At 37.2% G+C, this 18,717-nt stretch overlaps 1 protein-coding gene, 2 long non-coding RNA genes and 1 pseudogene across 4 annotated transcripts; 3 read left to right on the top strand and 1 right to left on the bottom strand.

Moving 5' to 3' along the window:
* Positions 1-2,995: 2,995 nt before the first annotated feature.
* LOC149501879 (uncharacterized) lies at positions 2,996-4,391 on the top strand. The gene is made up of 3 exons (XR_016323825.1): positions 2,996-3,545; positions 3,629-3,876; positions 3,981-4,391. It is a non-coding gene; the product is annotated as an uncharacterized LOC149501879 (long non-coding RNA).
* On the bottom strand, positions 4,389-5,643 carry LOC149501878 (uncharacterized). Of its 2 annotated transcripts, XR_016323827.1 has the most exons (3): positions 5,427-5,643; positions 5,027-5,178; positions 4,389-4,666 (listed from the first exon to the last, which is right to left on the bottom strand). It is a non-coding gene; the product is annotated as an uncharacterized LOC149501878 (long non-coding RNA). The 2 variants fall into 2 exon arrangements; XR_016323826.1 differs by lacking the exon at positions 5,427-5,643 and having other exon boundaries at positions 5,027-5,414.
* Positions 5,644-11,189: 5,546 nt separating this feature from the next.
* Positions 11,190-15,464, top strand: LOC149501877 (uncharacterized; annotated as a pseudogene).
* A 191-nt stretch (positions 15,465-15,655) lies between these two features.
* LOC114249053 (uncharacterized) lies at positions 15,656-18,004 on the top strand. The gene is made up of 3 exons (XM_028182520.2): positions 15,656-15,775; positions 15,960-15,996; positions 17,541-18,004. Exons 1-3 carry the CDS (start codon positions 15,746-15,748, stop codon positions 17,954-17,956), a joined length of 483 nt encoding a protein of 160 aa, XP_028038321.2. The 5' UTR covers positions 15,656-15,745; the 3' UTR covers positions 17,957-18,004.
* The last annotated feature ends 713 nt before the right edge of the window (positions 18,005-18,717 follow it).

The raw sequence follows: 18,717 nt of genomic DNA, 5'->3' as shown, positions 1-18,717 counted from the left end.
AGCAATGCGACATGATAATCGGCCCACGCAGGAGCCACTCAGTGTCGACGCCCTGGACACACTCTTACGAATTCACCCGATCCACTGACACAGTAATTACACGTCTGCGACTCTAGCACTATAGATTACACAGGCAACCGTATTTGTCGAACAATCCGACGAGAAACCTAACTCCGGTAACTAATAAGCCCGTTGATTCCGATCCCGTATTAGATGCACTCACGCAGCTGCTGCCTCTGAGCTGCCAGGTCTCTTTCGATGGTGCTCGAGCAGCAAATACTACCCCTCCTGGCTGATTCCGTGTACGCCGACCTGTCCTGGTGAAACTGGATATGCCTTCGAGCCATCATTAATACCTACCTTTTTTTTGCTTAGATGGGTGGACGAGCTCACAGCCCACCTGGTGTTAAGTGGTTACTAGTGCCCATAGACATCTACAACGTAAATGCGCCACCCACCTTGAGATATAAGTTCTAAGGTCTCAAGTATAGTTACAACGGCTGCCCCACCCTTCAAACCGAAACGCATTACTGCCTCACGGTAGAAATAGGCAGGGTGGTGGTACCTACCCGCGCGGACTCACAAGAGGTCCTACCAGTAAAAACCTACTACAACTCTAAACAAAATCATTGTACTGTAATTAAAAATTGTATTGTAATAAAAAAACTAGTTTTTTTTGGCCTTGCCTATTCGCTAGTAGCCTAAGAGGCTATTTCAGCTACGCCCGGACGGGTAAGTGAGCTCTCGAGCTCAACTTGACAGAATCTGCTAACACTAGTTTTAGCAAGAGCAGTGCTTCGCCGAATCTACCACCGGATCGGAATCGCGACCCACTGAGAAGATCCGGCGAGAAACTCAGTGGACTGTGTATATGGTTTTTTGGATTTACGAAAGGAAGATCATCCACTGAGCATGTGATATTGCTCGGTAGACCGACGGTACGAATGCTGTTTTTCGGAGCTTGTATATACGCAAGCTTATCGTGAAGGCATCTATCAAATATCTTGTGCTCTGTGATGATGGGGGGTCCCTCAGGATAAGGATAAGGTAGTATACCTCGCTCAGGCTCTTCTTTACATATTGAAAATTGGCGATTTAATGGTGGCAGGGCGCCTCATGATCCCACATTTGTGGGCATCACCATCTCGCCTATTTCTGCCGGGTAATAGTGACGTGTTTCGACTTAAAGAGCGCGGCGACCGTTGTACTATATTTGAAAACCTGAGACAGAGAATGCGTGTCAGAGTTTGCAGCATTTACATTGTCGATGTCAATGGGCTCCAGTGACCACTTAACAGCAGGTGATCCGTGAGCTCGTTTAAAGGTCTATTAAAATATATATATATTTGAATAGCAATTAATATACTTGAAACTACTAGTAGGCAATGAATGGTACTATGATTGGACTCACTCTGGATTCGCAAAAAGAACTGTAAGTATCATTGTGTTTCATGAGAATTAAATGATTTTTTGGTAGCACGCATGTCATTTATTAATTACTAGCTTCACCCGCGGCTTTGCTCCCAACAAAATGCAATTTTATATTAAAATATAAAAGTCATAAGACGATTCAGAAAGCTAACTACGTAAGATAATTTAGGTGAAAATATGTATGAACACACCCACCCACACCCACACAAATACATTCTCTTTAGATTATACATCTCTCCCTTCAATCGGTCCCTCATTGCTGAGGATCGTGACTCCGTTTGATTCCGCCAACTAGCTGTCTTTTTTTTTTTTTTGCTTAGTTGGGTGGACGAGCTCGCAGCCCATCTGGTGTTAAGTGGTTACTGGAGCCCATAGACATCCACAACGTAAATGCGCCACCCAACTTGAAATATAAGTTCTTAGGTCTCGCGTATAGTTACAACGGCTGCCCCACCCTTCAAACCGAAACGCATTACTGCTTCACGGCAGAAATAGGCAGGGTGGTGGTACCCACCCGCGCCGACTCACAAGAGGTCCTACCACCAGTAATCCATCGACCCCGTTCTGTAGTTTGGCGGAGTGCGTCACTGACAGGTATTTTCAGTTCCTCCGCTATTTGGTCCGATCATCGTTTGGGACCTCTACCCTTAGGCCTTTTTCCCTCGATTTTACTGATCACCACAAGGCGTTCCAAACTGCTGGTATCTATACTAATATTATAAAGAGGAAAGATCTGTTTGTTTGTTTGTATTGGATAGGCTCCGAAACTACTGAACCGATTTGAAAAATTCTTTCACTGCTTGGAAGCTACACTATTCCCGAGTGACATAGACTATAACTTTTTTTGAAAAAATTTAGGGATCCTTACTAAAACTTCAAGGTGTAAAAATATTACCTAAAATATTCTTTACATCGCGTGCCGTGCGGAAACTATTGATGATATAATAAAATAATGTACTACGACCTTGTAGAACACATTATTATTTACAAAAAGTGTCGTGACAGCATATGTCTAACTATTATAGTTATGCCGCAATAACTGTTTTTTTTATTTAAAAAAAAAACATTTTTTTGTTAAAGACCCGAGCGGAGCCGGAGCGGACCGCTTGTATATTATATAGGTACTAGCTGACCTGGCAAACGTTGTGTTGCCTTAAATAAGATTTCTAGGGAAATTCTAGTGTAGAAAAAAAACCTCATTCAACCACATAATACCATATTATAACAAAAAATTTTTTATCCAAAATATAAAAATAAAAAATTAATGTTTAGGGTGGACAACCCTTATCACTTAGGGATATGAAAAATAGATAGTAGCCGATTCTCAGACCTACTGAACATAGTATTGATACACAAACAAACCAAAGAAACATGGCTGGCAAGCTACGATTGATACACAAATAAAACCAAAAAAACATGGCTGAAAAATGTATAGTGAGTAAAACAGGAGACTGGCTTCGTCCTCATCCCTACTACGTGATGTTTGCTGGATGAGTGGTGACACCTGGCGGGGATAACTGATCAATTGATAGTTGATCAGTAGTCGACCGGCGAGGGTCTCAAATATATTAACGGCCGTTTTCAATAACGTATCTGAGTTTTCGGATAGATAGCTATCTCCGAATATCAGCAAGAGCGTATCTATCCTTAGTTTGCGTTTCACAATCACGGATAAGTGCTATCTCTCTTTAACCAACAGTAGATAGCTTCTTCCCTCCGATTTATCCGAGCCTCTTGATACGTTTCGTTCTACTACAAATACGAAACAACATCAGGATCAAGACTTATTTTATTTTATTCTAAATTATAACTATAATTTAACCAGCATATTGTAGAATATCATAAACACATTTGTTTATAACAAAAAGTAATAAAAACATATGTAGATTTTTTTAAATTGGACGTATTGCTATTTTTATCCTAGTCGAAATTATGAAACGAAACGTTTTGACAGTCCGTTTGCCAATAAGCAGTGATCAGTTTCTTTTGTTTGTTTTTCTATTGTTTACCTACTATATTAGATGATGACTTACCTCCAAAACGCTTTAAAACTTTCGTTTATAATTCTAAGTGTGTTTATAATTAAAGAGCTACAGTGAAATAAAATGAATTCTGTAAGTATCTATGAACTACATTGATAATAATAATTTTACTTTGAAAACTTTGAGTTCAAGTTTAGAAAATATATATTTTTCAGTCAAGAAAGGCAGCACCCATGACAAAAGATGAGACGATGATTCTAGCAGAACTTGTGGCGGCGAAAAAACATTTCAATAATAAGGCAACAAATGCCACAAACAATAAATTGAAGGAGCAGGCTTGGCAAACCCTTGTAAATGATTTTAATTCGTCGATTCGTCGTTTCACACGAACTCCATCGCAGCTTCGACTAAAATGGGAAAACTTAAAGAACGCTACGGCAACATAAGAAACAACCTTAGTAAGGTTAGGATAATTAGTTGATTGTTTGTCTCTAATAACACATTGATAAACATGATTTTTTCTTCAGGTTGCCGTAGTATTTGAAATAATTATGCTCTTTGTTACAGGCTGGAGGTGGTAAGGATTGCAGATGAAATTTTGGATAAAGCATGCACATTGTTGTAGGTCACATATAATATTTTTAACACTTTTACAGCCAAGCGGAAACAAGATGGAAGAAAAGAAATGCAAGGCTAGCATAGGGACAATGCATTAGCAGAATATCTAATAGCAAAAAAGAGACTTGACTTGGAAAATAAAGAAAAGGAGATTGTTGTAGCAAAAGTTAAGTTAGATTTAGATAATTTAAAAAATTAAAAGTTACTTAAAAGGAATATTAAATTTCATAAATTAAGTAGGCAATAATAATTTTATGTTAGATAGTTTTTTAAGTATATGTACAAATTCTAAATTAAATATCTTGCATGTACTAACTACCATGTAATTATCATTTTGGAAAATAAAAAATAGTCAAATTATCTTTGGAGTTTATTTTATAAATTATCTTTGGAAGCAATTATTTATAAGTACATAGTTGTATTTCAGATGTAAGTTTTGAAAATTTGTTACGAACAATTATATTATTTTCCTGTAATGTATCTGCGACTGAAATTTCTGATTCTAATTCTTCTAAATTCATACTTCTGACGATATTATGCAGCATGGCAGCTATAATAACAGCTTGCATATTTTCTAGTTTTAATCTACTTTTCAATGATGTACAGGGAGTCTTCTTTTACAAACACCAATGCATCTGAAAATTATACATTATTCGCTTAAATTATTTTACAATACAGTATAACATGCTCTTAACTAAAAAAAAAGATTACCTCTCTATAGTATTTCTTGTTTTAATATGTGATTCATTTTAAATCGTTCCGATTGAGTATGTGGGTTAATTAATCACGTTAAAAGATAGGGTTGTGGGGATAGCCTCTATCGGCAAGCAAATAGCAATTTCCAAGTCCACCTTGTTATCAATTTTCCTTTTGATATGTAGATAATTTATTATAATAGTGTCATATTAAATTTATATAAACACCTAAATATATAATATAAATAAATAAAAATATAATAATAATAATATAAATAAGGTAATATAAATAAGAAATACCTTTTCAATCGGAATGGTTAATTATAGTTGTATCATGAGTAGACCCAGGCCATCAAGCAACAACATTTTGAAACATCAATGATGCATTGCACACAAATTACACATTCAAAATACTCTTTTTCTATTTCTAAATTCCTCTCCTATATTTGAATCTGTAACACAAATATAAAATGTAGAGGTATCAGTGTGTAATAAGAATGAAGGTAAATAGCCTACCAGGTTATTGTATTAGTATATGAATGTCATTTAGGGCACCATGGGAATCCAGCAGTATTATAGAATTCCTGTTGAGTGTGATTTTGTAACACAACAAAAATTAGGTATAATTTTGCTATTGCTATAAACAAAATTAAATATAAGTTTTAATAACGAGTATTTTTATGGTTAAAATTTATCTTACCTTTTTGACGTTACACTCAAATATGGTCTCATTAAATTAATCAATTCATTCACAACACCTTTGCTCAGAAATCTATAGTCAAATTCGTAATTATTGATCTTCGCCATGTAATTCAGACGATCTTTATTTTCCTAACCATATGATATCGGCCTCACTATCACTATCTGCGTCACAATCCATTATCATTTGAAATAATTCCATATCACTATCATCACTGCTACAATATGCCAATAGGAAGAGAAACAATTATTAAATTATAGCGATTTACTTTCGAAAGATAAACATGTAATCGGCCGATTTTGACAGATAAGCGAATGCCCATACTAGAGATAGCGCCGCCTACCGGAGAGTTACTTAAAACTCATATTGAAACGGAAGTAAGCACGATTTGTATGAGCGTTCTATCTTTAGCAGGCTATCCGTCCTCCCGACGATGGATAGATAAATCCGATAGGAACTGCTGCCCGTCGATAGGTTATTGGAACGTAAGTAAGGACAAAAATATAGATTTGTCTATCTTTAGTAACCGAAACTAGGGATAGATAGGTTATTGAAAACGGCCGTAAGTGTATAATCTATGGGCGAGGGCGGGAGATCAAATTGAATTTTTAAAAAAAACCATAATTAAAGGAACTTGAAATTATAAACTCTGAATAAGAATTTATCGTACTACAATTATAACATTTAATTGCCATCTTGCAACCTTATTGCGGATCTGTGCATAGAATAAAAATTGGGATGGAAAAATAGGGGTTGATCGTATAAGAGTGAAAATTGAGAATAATATGATTTTTTTTATTTTAAGTCATGATAAAATAATAATAAAAACTTGCCAAAAAAAATTAAAGTTTATAAAAAACAAATTAAAAAATTGGGGTTGATCATAGAGGGATGAAAAATTGAGAGTAACATCAGATTTTTTATTTTAATTCATGACAAAATAAAAATAAAAATGAAAATCTTTCCAAAAAAATTAAAGTTAAATAAAAAATAAAAAATAGGGATTGATCGTAGAGGGGTGAAAATATCAGAGTAATATGAAGTTTTTTATTCTAAGTCATGACAAAATAAAAACAAAATTCTTGCAAAAAAATAAATTTTTAATTAGCAAATAAAAAATAAGGGTTGATCGAAGAAGGGTGAAAATTTAGGGTTGTATGTATTTTTGTATGCTGTATCATAAATATCTAGAAACAAAAAAAAATACATGTGTGCAATTCACACGTGGTAGAAGTGAAACCTTCCAAAATTAAAATACAATTATCCTAAACGTCTTAAGTATATGTAAAATTTTGTCATTAGTAAATAATTGTAAGGTAGCGCCCTCTGTGAATTGATATTTTAATTTCACGTATAATCCTAAATTAAATTCACTACAAGAGCTTTCATACACACGTTAGTATTAAAAAATCTCACAGATGGCGCTGTATTAAATAGTATATATATTTCTGTCTCATTCTTTGCTGGCTTCATCCTATACATTTTTGTATTTGTGTCTCTTACCTGTCGTTTTTTCCGTTGCATCCGGTTTGAAATCACAACGATTCTAAAGAAGCTTTCACTTCAAAATTTGCCCAAAAAATAAAATAATTTTTTTTGGGGTGGACCACCCTTAGCATTTAAATGATGGGATGAAAAATAGATATTGTTCGATTCTCAACCTTGGCTAATATGCACGCTAAGATTCACGAAAATCGGTCAAGCCGTTTCGGAGGAGTTCAATCACGCACCCCATGACACGAGAATTTTATACCTAGTCAAGTCATAAATTCTGCCACATGTTTAATGTAAAGTAATTGAAACAAGTTTATTCATTATGTAACCATTCATATACCAAAATGAACTTAACAAAACATAGATTCTTATGACACTAAAGTTTATTCAAAATGACCTCCGTGATTTTGAATACAGGCCTTCAATCTGCGCGGCCAGTCGTCTATTGCAGCACGAACGAGGTCCATGTCAATATCGGCGGCTGCCTTAATCAAGGATGTCTTGAGTGACTCCAAATTGGGATGAGGCTTTGAGCACGCCTTTTCCTCCAAGTGTTGCCATATCTTGTAATCTAACGGATTCAAATCTGGACTAGAGGAGGGCCAGTCTTCGTGCCGGATGAAGTCGATTTCACGCGCCGCCAGCCAGCCAGTCTTGTGTGCTCTTCGCTCTATGAGCTGGCGCCGAATCTTGTTGGAATACTCAGTGCCTGTTATTGAATATGGTATGAGAAACAGGTTCCACAAGGTTCGTCAGGACTGTATTTTGATAAACAACTGCATTCGTTTTTACAACTTTCTCACAAAAATGTACCTCTGTTAAGCCCCAATAAGAAACTCCCAACCATACCATGAGCGAGGATGGAAAATGACCTCGTTGGACACGCGGAATACGGTTGCTCGCTTCTTCACTACTGTGTGCGTACACCTTATCATTTTGTTTGTTGTAGCTCTCTTCTACGGTAAAAATTTTTTCATCCGAAAAAAGAATTTCCCGATATTTTTTTCCCGCATACCGCTTCAACAAAGCGCGGCATCTCTTCAGTCTCAGGTCCATTAGACGAGCATTCAAACGATGTCCTGTTTTTCTTCGATATACCCGAAGCCCTAAGTCTTCATTTAACACCCTTTTCACCGTGGTTCTGTTCAACCCCATCTGAAGGGCCAACAGTTTCTGTATACGTTTGGGATTTCTTTGAATTCGCGCCTTCACAGCTTTTATCACTGCTGGAGTCCTAACAGACCGAGGGCGACCACTTCTTGACCTGTCATCTACACTAGAGTCTTCATTGTATCGTTTCATGGTACGATAAACGAATCTTTTGGTTATATTAAAATTTTTCAGTATGTTAAAAATTTGAATTGGCGCGTAACCGCAACGATGCAACGCAATAACTGCAACACGGTCTTCTTTAAGCGTCCACTCGATATTTAAAAATGAGTAAAATTCTAAAAGTATACATTTTTATTTTCATGAACAAAATTCGAAATTCGAATTCAATAAACTTTTTTGTGGCCAGCATTCTAAAAGAAAAGTTTTTACTGTGTGACAATACTTATGACCTGACTAGGTATATTAGATATAAATTAGATATATAAATTTTAAATATATAATTTAGATTTTATAGGTAGATAAATTTCATAGATCGTTTTTTTTATGGCCCAAAAGACAATCAGCGCTATCGATTCGATGCTAACGTCATTATCATAGATTATACACTTAATATAGTCATTATGTTCGTCGAAGCGTTCATGTCGCTCCTTATATTATTATGTTCGATAATAAAAATCTATTTATATACTCGTACATAAAAATGAATCCCCAATTTGAAAAATTTGAAGATTTAAGTATAATTAACCACCATATTAAATCTTTCATGTTACCTAATGGCGTTTGACATAACATTGACAGAATGCGTGCTGCAAATTTCGTCAAAGAGAATGTAAAAAAATTAAATATATAATGAGTTAGGACGGTGACCGGTGCTTCAGAGGTTTAAAAGCACCGAGAGTGGATCCCCCCCCGGATCCACAAGACATGTGTCGGATAAGTAATTAACGGTGGCCATGATAGGAGGGTTTTCGTGTCGCGCCGCTTTGTCGAAGTAGCGTTGTCGTAGTGTAATTTTCCTAAAAATGATACAAAGTTTTAGCTTCACGTACATACACATAGAGATTTCATACATATAAATTGTTGTTAGTAGAAAATGTCTATTTAAGATGTTAGTAAATCAACTCAATGGTTGGGAACGAAAATACTGCACAGAGGACCAACAATCATTTTATTTCCCTATTGAGTTCGTTGGCAGCGGTTATACGTAAGAAAACAAAAACCTGTCGACGAATAGAGAAGAAAGAGACACGTTTCATTTCTCGTTTTTACTTCGTAAAACTGAAAATTAATCATGACTAATACTTGCCGTGTGTTAAAATTCTCTATTTGTTTTTCCAATGCAAACTAGAACAAGATAGGGTCCTATTTAGGTCCAAATCGGATGGGGGTCATATTATTCGGTATTTTCCAAACAATGCCTTTGTTGTGTGGTGTTTTTTTTTTTTGTATTTTGAAGTAGGTCGGTAGTGCAGTACTTATAGCCCCTGATTGTTGCGCCGAGGGTCGTGGGTTCGATTCCCACATCGGGCAAATATTCGTGGGATGAACAGGCTTGTTTGTTCTTCGTTTGGATTATTATTTATGTAGAATAAGGATCGCAGCGCATAAAATAAAACTTCTACTGTACCGAAACCTTCTGTTATAATAATAATTAAAAATTAATTAACACTTTTATTACGCCTTGCTTATTTTTTAACCGTCTTCGCATTCTCCCTTTTGATGTGACAACGTCTTATAATTCGATGGAGCCAGCTGCACGCACGAAAAAACATGACTCATTGAGGCGTTCCATTTAAGGCTTGAAGTGCAAGCGAGAGCGCGTAACGAGCGACAAAGAGGCACAATCGGCATCCGCGTTCGGCAGCGTTCGACATCTGTCTCTCTCCTACTTGAGTGAGCGATGCATTCGCGTGGACAGCTGCTATACAATATATTTACATGTATAATATATTTACATGTTTTCGTCAAGTATGAAGTTCAGTGAAAAGTGAATGTGGTGTCAATTGTTTGCTATAAATAATTGCGATAATTGAAAAATGAAACCATTCCATCAGTATTTTCTTATAGTTGTCACGTTCACTGTCGTCAGTAAACCGACTTAACAGATAACCGATTTTTTTCTCTCTGTCCTTCTGTCTGTCATTCACTTTTCCCTTTCTTTCCGTTTTCGCTCTCTCACATCTTAACGCTCCGTTCCATACTCTTTTCATACGTTCCGTTCTCAATCCTACATTTATATATTTAACTGTTTAAAAGTATGCAAGTCAGTCTCTGGTATCCATAATACAAAAAATCTAATTCGGGTGACCGTGCGTGATTTGTTCCCTATTATCTATATATTATTTATTATTATTATTCTACGGAAATTAACATGTATTGAGAGAAACCACAAATACAATTGGAGATTTTGAAATACGAGATAACACTAAGTGTGAGAGATAAGTCCTTATAAAGTCGTAACATTTGTTTATGGTTAAGTAAGGGGTCGGGCGTAACGCTTTTTCGTTACGTGACAATTTCTGTCAGTCAATCACAAACGCCATAGAGAAGCTTCGTCTTTGGCGTTTAAATGTCAGTAATTTTCTTTAATTTATTTATTATTATTAATTTATTAATTTCTTTTTTTGTCTTACCTATTACTAGTAACCTCAAAGAGTTATGGCAGCTTCACCGCACGAGGAGGCGAGCTTACGGGACTCAGCCTTGCAGACTTGCTAAAATCTGCATAAGCATTCGTCTTATTTCATCATTATTATCAGCCCCCAGTCGTCCTTTACTGGCCTCTTCCAATCGACACACACCGCCCGTTCTTCGTTTCTCCGCATCCAACTCTTCCCGGCCACCCATCGAAGTTCACCGCACCATTTAGCCGATACATTTCGTCTTATTTATACAAATATTAAAAATTCTCTACTATAAGCCATAGCTTCTACTTAGAGATGTTTGAGCAACCTAATTTCATATAATTTTTGAAATAATATTAATAATATGAAATAATAAAAATAATAATTTTATAACTAAAATATATTATTAAAAGGAGTCTCTTTAGGCAAGGTTCCGAAGATACTGGCAGCGTTCCCCCTTTGAATAGCTAGACTAATTCTTTGTTAAAGGTTTTTTTTCTTCTTTTTTTTTTCTCTATTATATTATAATAGGATTCCGGTTCCGGTTGTCGATCAGTCAATACGCACGTCACAGAGCTCCGTGGAAAATTAAAAATAAACAGTGTAAAAAAGTGCCAACAAAGAGTGTCATACGAACTATTGTTTACAACAAAGAACAAAATACACGATTAGCAAAAAATTACAGAAAAGTGTTAAATTGTGAGAACAAATCAACCACATATTGTAATAATTCTACCCTACAAAAATACTGTGAAGTGTCATCTGATGCAAATTGTACATAGACTACAGAGTGGAAACTACAGTACCAACATAACAAACATCGAAACAAGTGCTGCCACAGCAAAAAAAGTGCTGCCATTACAAAACCAGTGTTGTCACAGCGAAACAAGTGCTGCCATAGCAATATAAAAAATACCAAACATGGAGAAAAGTATGGAAATTCTATTGGCAAAATTAGATGAAAAGTTAGACCAACAAACTAAACTTATAACAACTACAGTAACACAAAATGTCATGGCAGCACTAGACGAAAAGTTTAAAGCGATCACCGAAGAAAACACCCAACTGAAAAATAAAATAAGTGAGCTAGAGTTAAAATTGAAATTCGCTGATAAGGAGAAGCGCAAAAATAACCTTGTCTTTTTTGGCATCGAGGAAGGAAAAGCAACAACAGAAACGGAGCTAGTAGACTATATAAAAGACATTATACTGGAAATGGGAGTACATTTTGAAACCTTCGAAATTAATAATACTTACAGGATCGGTAAAAAAGAGCTCGATAAAAATCGCCCTGTTGTAGTCTCACTCACAACTACATGGAAAAAACACATGATTCTGCGAAATAGACGTAACCTACAAGAAGGTATAAATATCAAAGAGGACTACCCTAAAGAAATAATAGAAAAACGTAAACAACTACAGCGGCAAGTTGAAGAGGAAAAGAACAAAGGGAATATAGCGTTCATCAAATACGACAAACTGATAATAAAGAAAACACATGAAAGCAACAGAGAAAAGAGGAAACGAGAGACTTCAAGATCACCGAAAACACCATCACAAAAGAAAGTCAATGCAAGTAATACTCAAAGTACATCGACCACCCTGAACAACGCCTCTTCTAAAACCGCGACAAAGGAAACAATGCGCCCAAATATACTGAGCTATATAGAGCGCGGGAGATCCGCTTCATTATCAAATCCCTCACAAAACTAATATGCGGCACCCGGATCCAAACAATCCCAACAACCACATTACCAAACACAACATTTATAACAAGCACCCCAAGCCGGCTTGTCACCGTGGGGGAAGAAGACAAACACCCTCCATCTAAATCAAAATATTGCAACTCGAAACAACCTAATGCAAACCTATCCAGAAAAAATATGCACAAAAAGAAAACAATACAGACAAAACAAGATAAAAAGAACACCGAACATAAAAATATACATGTCTACACACTGAATACTCGGACACTAAGAACGGAAGAGAGCCTAAAAGAATTAGAAATAGCCATATCCAACATAAAATGGGACATAATAGGCATCAGTGAGATGAGAAGGCCAGGAGAAGGAATAGAAGAGAGGAACGACTATATCATGTTTCACAAAGGAGAACACACCGGACAAAAAGGAGTAGGCTTCCTTATTAAGTCTAGGCTGAAGAAAAACATTATGGGTTTTGAAGGAGTATCTGACAGAATTGCGATAGCTCATTTAAAATTTCCGGAATACAAAAAAAATTGGGCCATCTTCCAAATATATGCCCCAACAGAACAAGCAGGGATATCAGACATAGAATATTTTTATGAGAGTATCGCAGAAGCAATAAAACCGCACTACAATAACAATATAATAATCATGGGCGACTTTAACGCACAGGTTGGAGAAAGACAAAATGGAGAAGAATCCACAATCGGGAAGTTTGGGCATGGCAAAAGAAGCCAAAATGGACAGAAACTAGTAGAGTTCATGATGGAAAATAACCTTATTTTAATGAACTCACGTTTTCACAAAAGGACTAAAAGCAAATGGACGTGGTCCTCCCCAGGTGCAAAATTCAAAACTGAAATAGATTTTATTATAACTAACAAAGCAAGCGCGTTCACAGATACCAACATAGTTAAAAACCTTAACTTTAACACAGACCACCGTATGGTGAGAAGCTGCCTAAGCTTAAACCAATCCAAAAGATCCAGGAAAAACCTAGCAAATAATAATAAGCTGTATCAAATGTCAGAACACAGTCATTCCATTAATTCTCCCACAACAGAATCACTCAAAGAAATTATTGCTTCCGACGCAGAAACTGGGATTAAATACAGAAGATTACAAAACAAATTGAAAGAGATGCTAGTCAGCAAACCCAGGAGCAAAGAAAGCTATTTAAGCAAGGAGACACTAGAACTATTGGATAAAAGAAGAACACTAATATCAAATAAAGGGGATAAAGAAAGACGCCAAAAAATTGCAAACCTTAGCAAGAAAATTAAGGAGAATATAAGAAAAGACCGCAGAGAGAAAAGAAATAGTGTTTTAGAAGAAAATATAAAAAGAACAGGAGGAACAAAAAAGGCTCTGAAGCAACTAAGCGAACATGGGAAAGAATGGATATTGAAACTGAACCAACGCGAATCTAACTTAATTAACCGACTCTCAATACTGAAACTAGCCACGGACTATTACCGCCTATTGTATTCTGATAAATTAGGTTCAGGGTTGGACACAACTCCGGAAGTTTACGAACCAAATGAAAACAAAGTAGACGAAGTGCCAGAGATCCTTGCCCCAGAGGTAACCAAGGCAATAAAATCCCAAAAACTCGAGAAAGCTCCAGGGCCGGACAAGATAGCTAACGAAATGCTTAAGGGAACTTTAGAGGAAATCAGTCCTGTGCTGGCAAAACTCTTCAATGAAATCCTACAAACAAGGCAAATCCCAGAAGAATGGACCGAGTGTCACATAATTTTACTACATAAAAAAGGCACTAGAGACGAGATTGGGAACTATAGGCCAATTTCTCTAATATCAAACATATATAAAGTATTTGCTAAAGTGATCCTGGAAAGAATATCATTAACGCTAAATGAAAGCCAACCCGCAGAGCAGGCAGGATTCAGAAAAGGCTTCAGCACAATAGATCATATTCACACAATAAAACAGTTGATACAGAAGTATAATGAATACAATAAACAAATATACTTGGCGTTCATAGATTACTCAAAGGCATTCGATAGCCTCAGGCACCAATACATATGGCGGAGTCTTGAATAACAAGGAGTCCAGAGCAACTATATAGAAATACTCAAGAGTATATATAAATCTAGCAAGGCCAGTATCAAACTTGAATCAACAGGAGAGTCATTTCCTATCAAAAAGGGTGTACGCCAAGGCGATCCTCTCCCCCCTACACTATTTAACGCCGTACTCGAGCACATCTTTAGACAGCTAAACTGGGACCACTTAGGTCTAAATATAAATGGAGCTCGCCTAAACCACCTAAGATTTGCCGATGATTTGGTGCTTCTTGAAGAGAATCCTGCGGCAATAGAACTAATGATGCAGAGCCTAGCCAATATAAGTAAGGAAGCTGGTCTGGAAATCAATGCCAGTAAAACAAAATTGATGACAAACTCAAGGGAAATAGACATTATGGTAGATGGCATCAAGATCGAATATGTCAAAGAATATAATTACTTAGGCCAGATTATATCCCCTTCAGATGTAATGACCAAGGAAATAACCAGGCGAATAGCCCAAGGTTGGAGAAAATACTGGTCACTGAAGGAAATAGTGAAAAGTAAGGATCTAGGCAATCACATCAAAAAGAAAACATTCGAGACCTGTATTCTACCAGTTCTTACTTATGGCTGCGAAACTTGGTCATTGACACTTAACCACAGGGAGAAGCTAATAAAATGCCAACGTGCCATGGAAAGAAGCATGCTAGGGTTAAAAATCAAAGATAGAGTCAGGAACGTAGACATAAGAACAAGAACGAAACTCACAGACATTCTCACCCGGATAGACGTCCAAAAATGGAGATGGGCTGGGCATATGCTACGCCACCCCACTAACAAATGGAGCAAGCAAGTCACCCTCTGGCAACCAAGAGACGGCAAACGAAGTAGGGGTCGTCAAATCAGGAGATGGGAAGATGACTTGAAGCAGACAGCGGGACCATTCTGGCTGAGAGTAGCAAGGGATAGGACCCATTGGAAGGAATTGGAGGAGGCCTATGCCAAAAGGCACACCGAACTTAGGGACCTCTTGTAACCCTATGTTTAGGAATGAAAAGGCTATTATTATTATTATTATTATTATTATTATTTATATTATAATATCAGATCTATTATATTCCTTCGCGGGTCTTTCCTTTCGCATTATTTTCGAAACCCCCCGCTTCCCTTGAATCCGGCCCCTCTTACTCTGAAATAAAGGTCCCCGTCTGCCACGAATGCGATTAGCACTTGTTAAAACAAACGAAAAGTCCATAACAATTGTTCACATATTTATCTTAAATTAAAATGTCAAAGTATAAATTTGGTAAAATTTATAAGCAATCCGTCATTGGATTACGGAAATTCGCAAAATGTATCATGAAAACATCGTTTTGTTTTTGGTGAGTTCTTTTTTTTATTTGCGTACTAAAATATCGCATTCAGCTTATTTATGCTTTGAAATCTTGAACCGCCTAGCTGGAATAGTCCCTTAGACTACCAGGAAATAGGTAAGGGAAGAATGTTGTTCTTCTTGACTCGTATGTAAGTCGAATTATTGTAAAAGTTAATAACTACATTTCGCAGATTGCGCTGTGTACGTGTGCGCAATGTGGAACTATAGGTAAGTTCCTGTTTATCTATTTTTCTTAGATGACTGAACGGGCTTGGTCATGGTCATAGTCTTAATCCTGTTAAATTGTTACCGCATTTCATAGATATTCCCAATAATGCTGTAAAGTTGCTCTTTTAGACTCCTTGAGACAGAGATTCAGTCGTATTTCCCGTTTGAACCTGCCTTCAAACCAGAACGCATTGTGGGCTTAAAGCAATAATTGGTTTGACAACAGCATCTGCCCGCTTCTCAAAATACGCGCTAGCACTAACAGTGATAATAATAATTCTTGGGAACAAATCACGCATGGTCTTCTCGCCCCAATTTAAGGTGTTATGGGTATCAGATTGAAATAAATGCCCATACAAAGAGCAAACAATTTTCTCAATTCATTAATTTGTCCGACGTGAGAATCAAAGCCACGACCCTGGACGCAACAGTCAGGGGCGCTAACTGCATCACCGAATCAGTCAGTGACCACTAGTAGTGGTAGCTAGTGGATTTCCTCACAAAAATATAGCCGGCATTATTCGGCCACTTAAGGCGACTAAAGACGTTTTGTATCGGTAACTTCCTCGACCCAATTGGACACGAATTTAAGAAAGACCATATCATTCTTACTATCCGATACCTCTGTCTACATGCAAATTATGTTATAATGACTACAACAAGCGTGAAATGAAACCGTAATGTCTGTTATGTATGTATGTTATGTGTATGTAATATGTAAAAAAATGGTCATATTCAACTGCCAGTCATTGGTATCAGTCTACATTCAACCTCAGTCGAAGTGAAGACGAAAGCTCAAAATAAGTCGGGACTTACGATATGGAACTCAAAGATAATCACATCACCATGGATAGATGAGACCCAAAGACAGCTAGTGGTGTAAATCAAGAAAACATTAACTTCACAATTTGAACTTTTACAACCAGTAATACGAATCCCTCCACTGATCCGGACAATCGATCATACTTTGTTTGCTTTCTGCCGATTGTCAAGATATATCCAGAAAAATGACATTATTAGGTAGCATCTTCGCCAATAACTGATAGTTTTAAGCCAGAAATTCTTCGTTTCACTCTTCACGAAGTGGTCATGATGGTAATTTAGTATTGCGGGAGTAAAATTTCATTGGTCTCACGATGGCCCACCAACTCTTCCTCCCTCCGATGCCATTCTGCTGAACTAACTTTAAGAACCTCCCACTGTAGTCTTTATTTGGTCGGCTCACCAGGTGGGAGACCTTTCGCGTTGTTTGTGCCGTCAAAGCTTCCCTGAAGGACGAAGCTTTCTATGGACTTTTTATCTCGTTGTGAATCGTATCTAAATAAAGCTCTTATTGTACCGTAGAAAACTGGAACTGATCGATGCTGATGCCGAGTTCTTGAAGTAACAAGATGTTAGTGCGAAACTTCGTCCACAAAATCTATTTTCTCTCTATTTATATACAAGAAAATATCATCAATAACAAACTTCATACCCCCAAAAACCCTTAATTAGATGAACATTCACAATTCCCGATCTAATCTAGGTTTCTTTTAAAATTACAGAGATCAACATCACGATTTCAGAAAAGACCGATGGTGAAAAGCAAACACTGGTTTTTGTTAGACCAATAATTAATGGTCAAACGTCTCAGAACAACGGAGATGCGAACACAGCTCTCCAGCCTTCGAATGTCACCACCGTTATCACTCAGATCAACACGTCAGCTAATACTACTGATGCCAGCAACAGCACAGACAGTGCAGCGGGACCACTAACGCCGGTTGATGGTGCAGCTAAACCAGCTAATGAGGCAGCCGGCTCTGCAGACGGCGGTGCTCAACCAGCTAACGAAGCGATCGCCCCAGCTGACGGCGGAACAACAGCTGCGACTCCAGAGACTCCGATGCCGGCAGCCACCACGCCATCAACAGCCGCCGAAACTACCATTGCAGAAACTCCAGCACCCGCCCCTGCTTGATACATACGCATTGGACCGTGTAGCTAAAATAAAGAAGATAGATCAAGACTGTTGTTAGTTATTTCAAGATTTTGTTTTTGTAATTAAAACATATTGTCGTAAAAATCACGTTCTTTTCATAGCCGATTATTTTTTCTTTGAATACTTGTTGTTAGCCTTTAAATAATTAAGTTAGAAGCTGATGGTAGTTGGTCAGGTTGACGGGAGATCACGAGGACGCTTATTCTCGTTCTCGATAGCGTAAAAGGTAACTCATATTTGTATGGAGTTGGAACGTTAGCCTACGTTTGCGCTAAGGGCGCTGTTCCAACTGCATACAAATTTGAGTTAACTTTTATGCTGTCAAGAATGGTACAAAACTCGCACTAAGCACACTGATCTGGTAAAAACGCTTACCGGCTTGCCAATAACCGCGGCTGTAAAGGACGCCGAGGACAGGGGACGTGAGGAAGTATAGTGCATCGAGTGGTCAATATTTACTAGACACGACCTTAAGCAATGAAGAGACCGACTCAGAAGAAGAAGAACATACTTGCATCCCACCCTCTTCGTTGGCTGCTTGACCGACCGTGTGCAAAACTAATCCGCTCTCCTTTATTGCATTTTATTGCTTAGACCAGTGAACGAGCTCACATTCCACTTGTTGTTAAGTTACCAAGGCTTGACTTCAATAATGTAAATACTACAGCCCCCCTCGAGACTTGAGATGTTATATCATCACAAAAGTGTAGCAGTTACAGCTAATAACATTATTTTCGAAA

This window comes from Bombyx mandarina, chromosome 11 (assembly GCF_030267445.1).
Source record: "Bombyx mandarina strain Sakado chromosome 11, ASM3026744v2".
In the NCBI taxonomy this organism is placed as follows: Eukaryota; Metazoa; Arthropoda; class Insecta; order Lepidoptera; family Bombycidae; genus Bombyx; species Bombyx mandarina.
The sequence above is the reverse complement of the archived record's forward strand: the minus strand, read 5'-3'. Positions and strand labels throughout refer to the sequence as shown.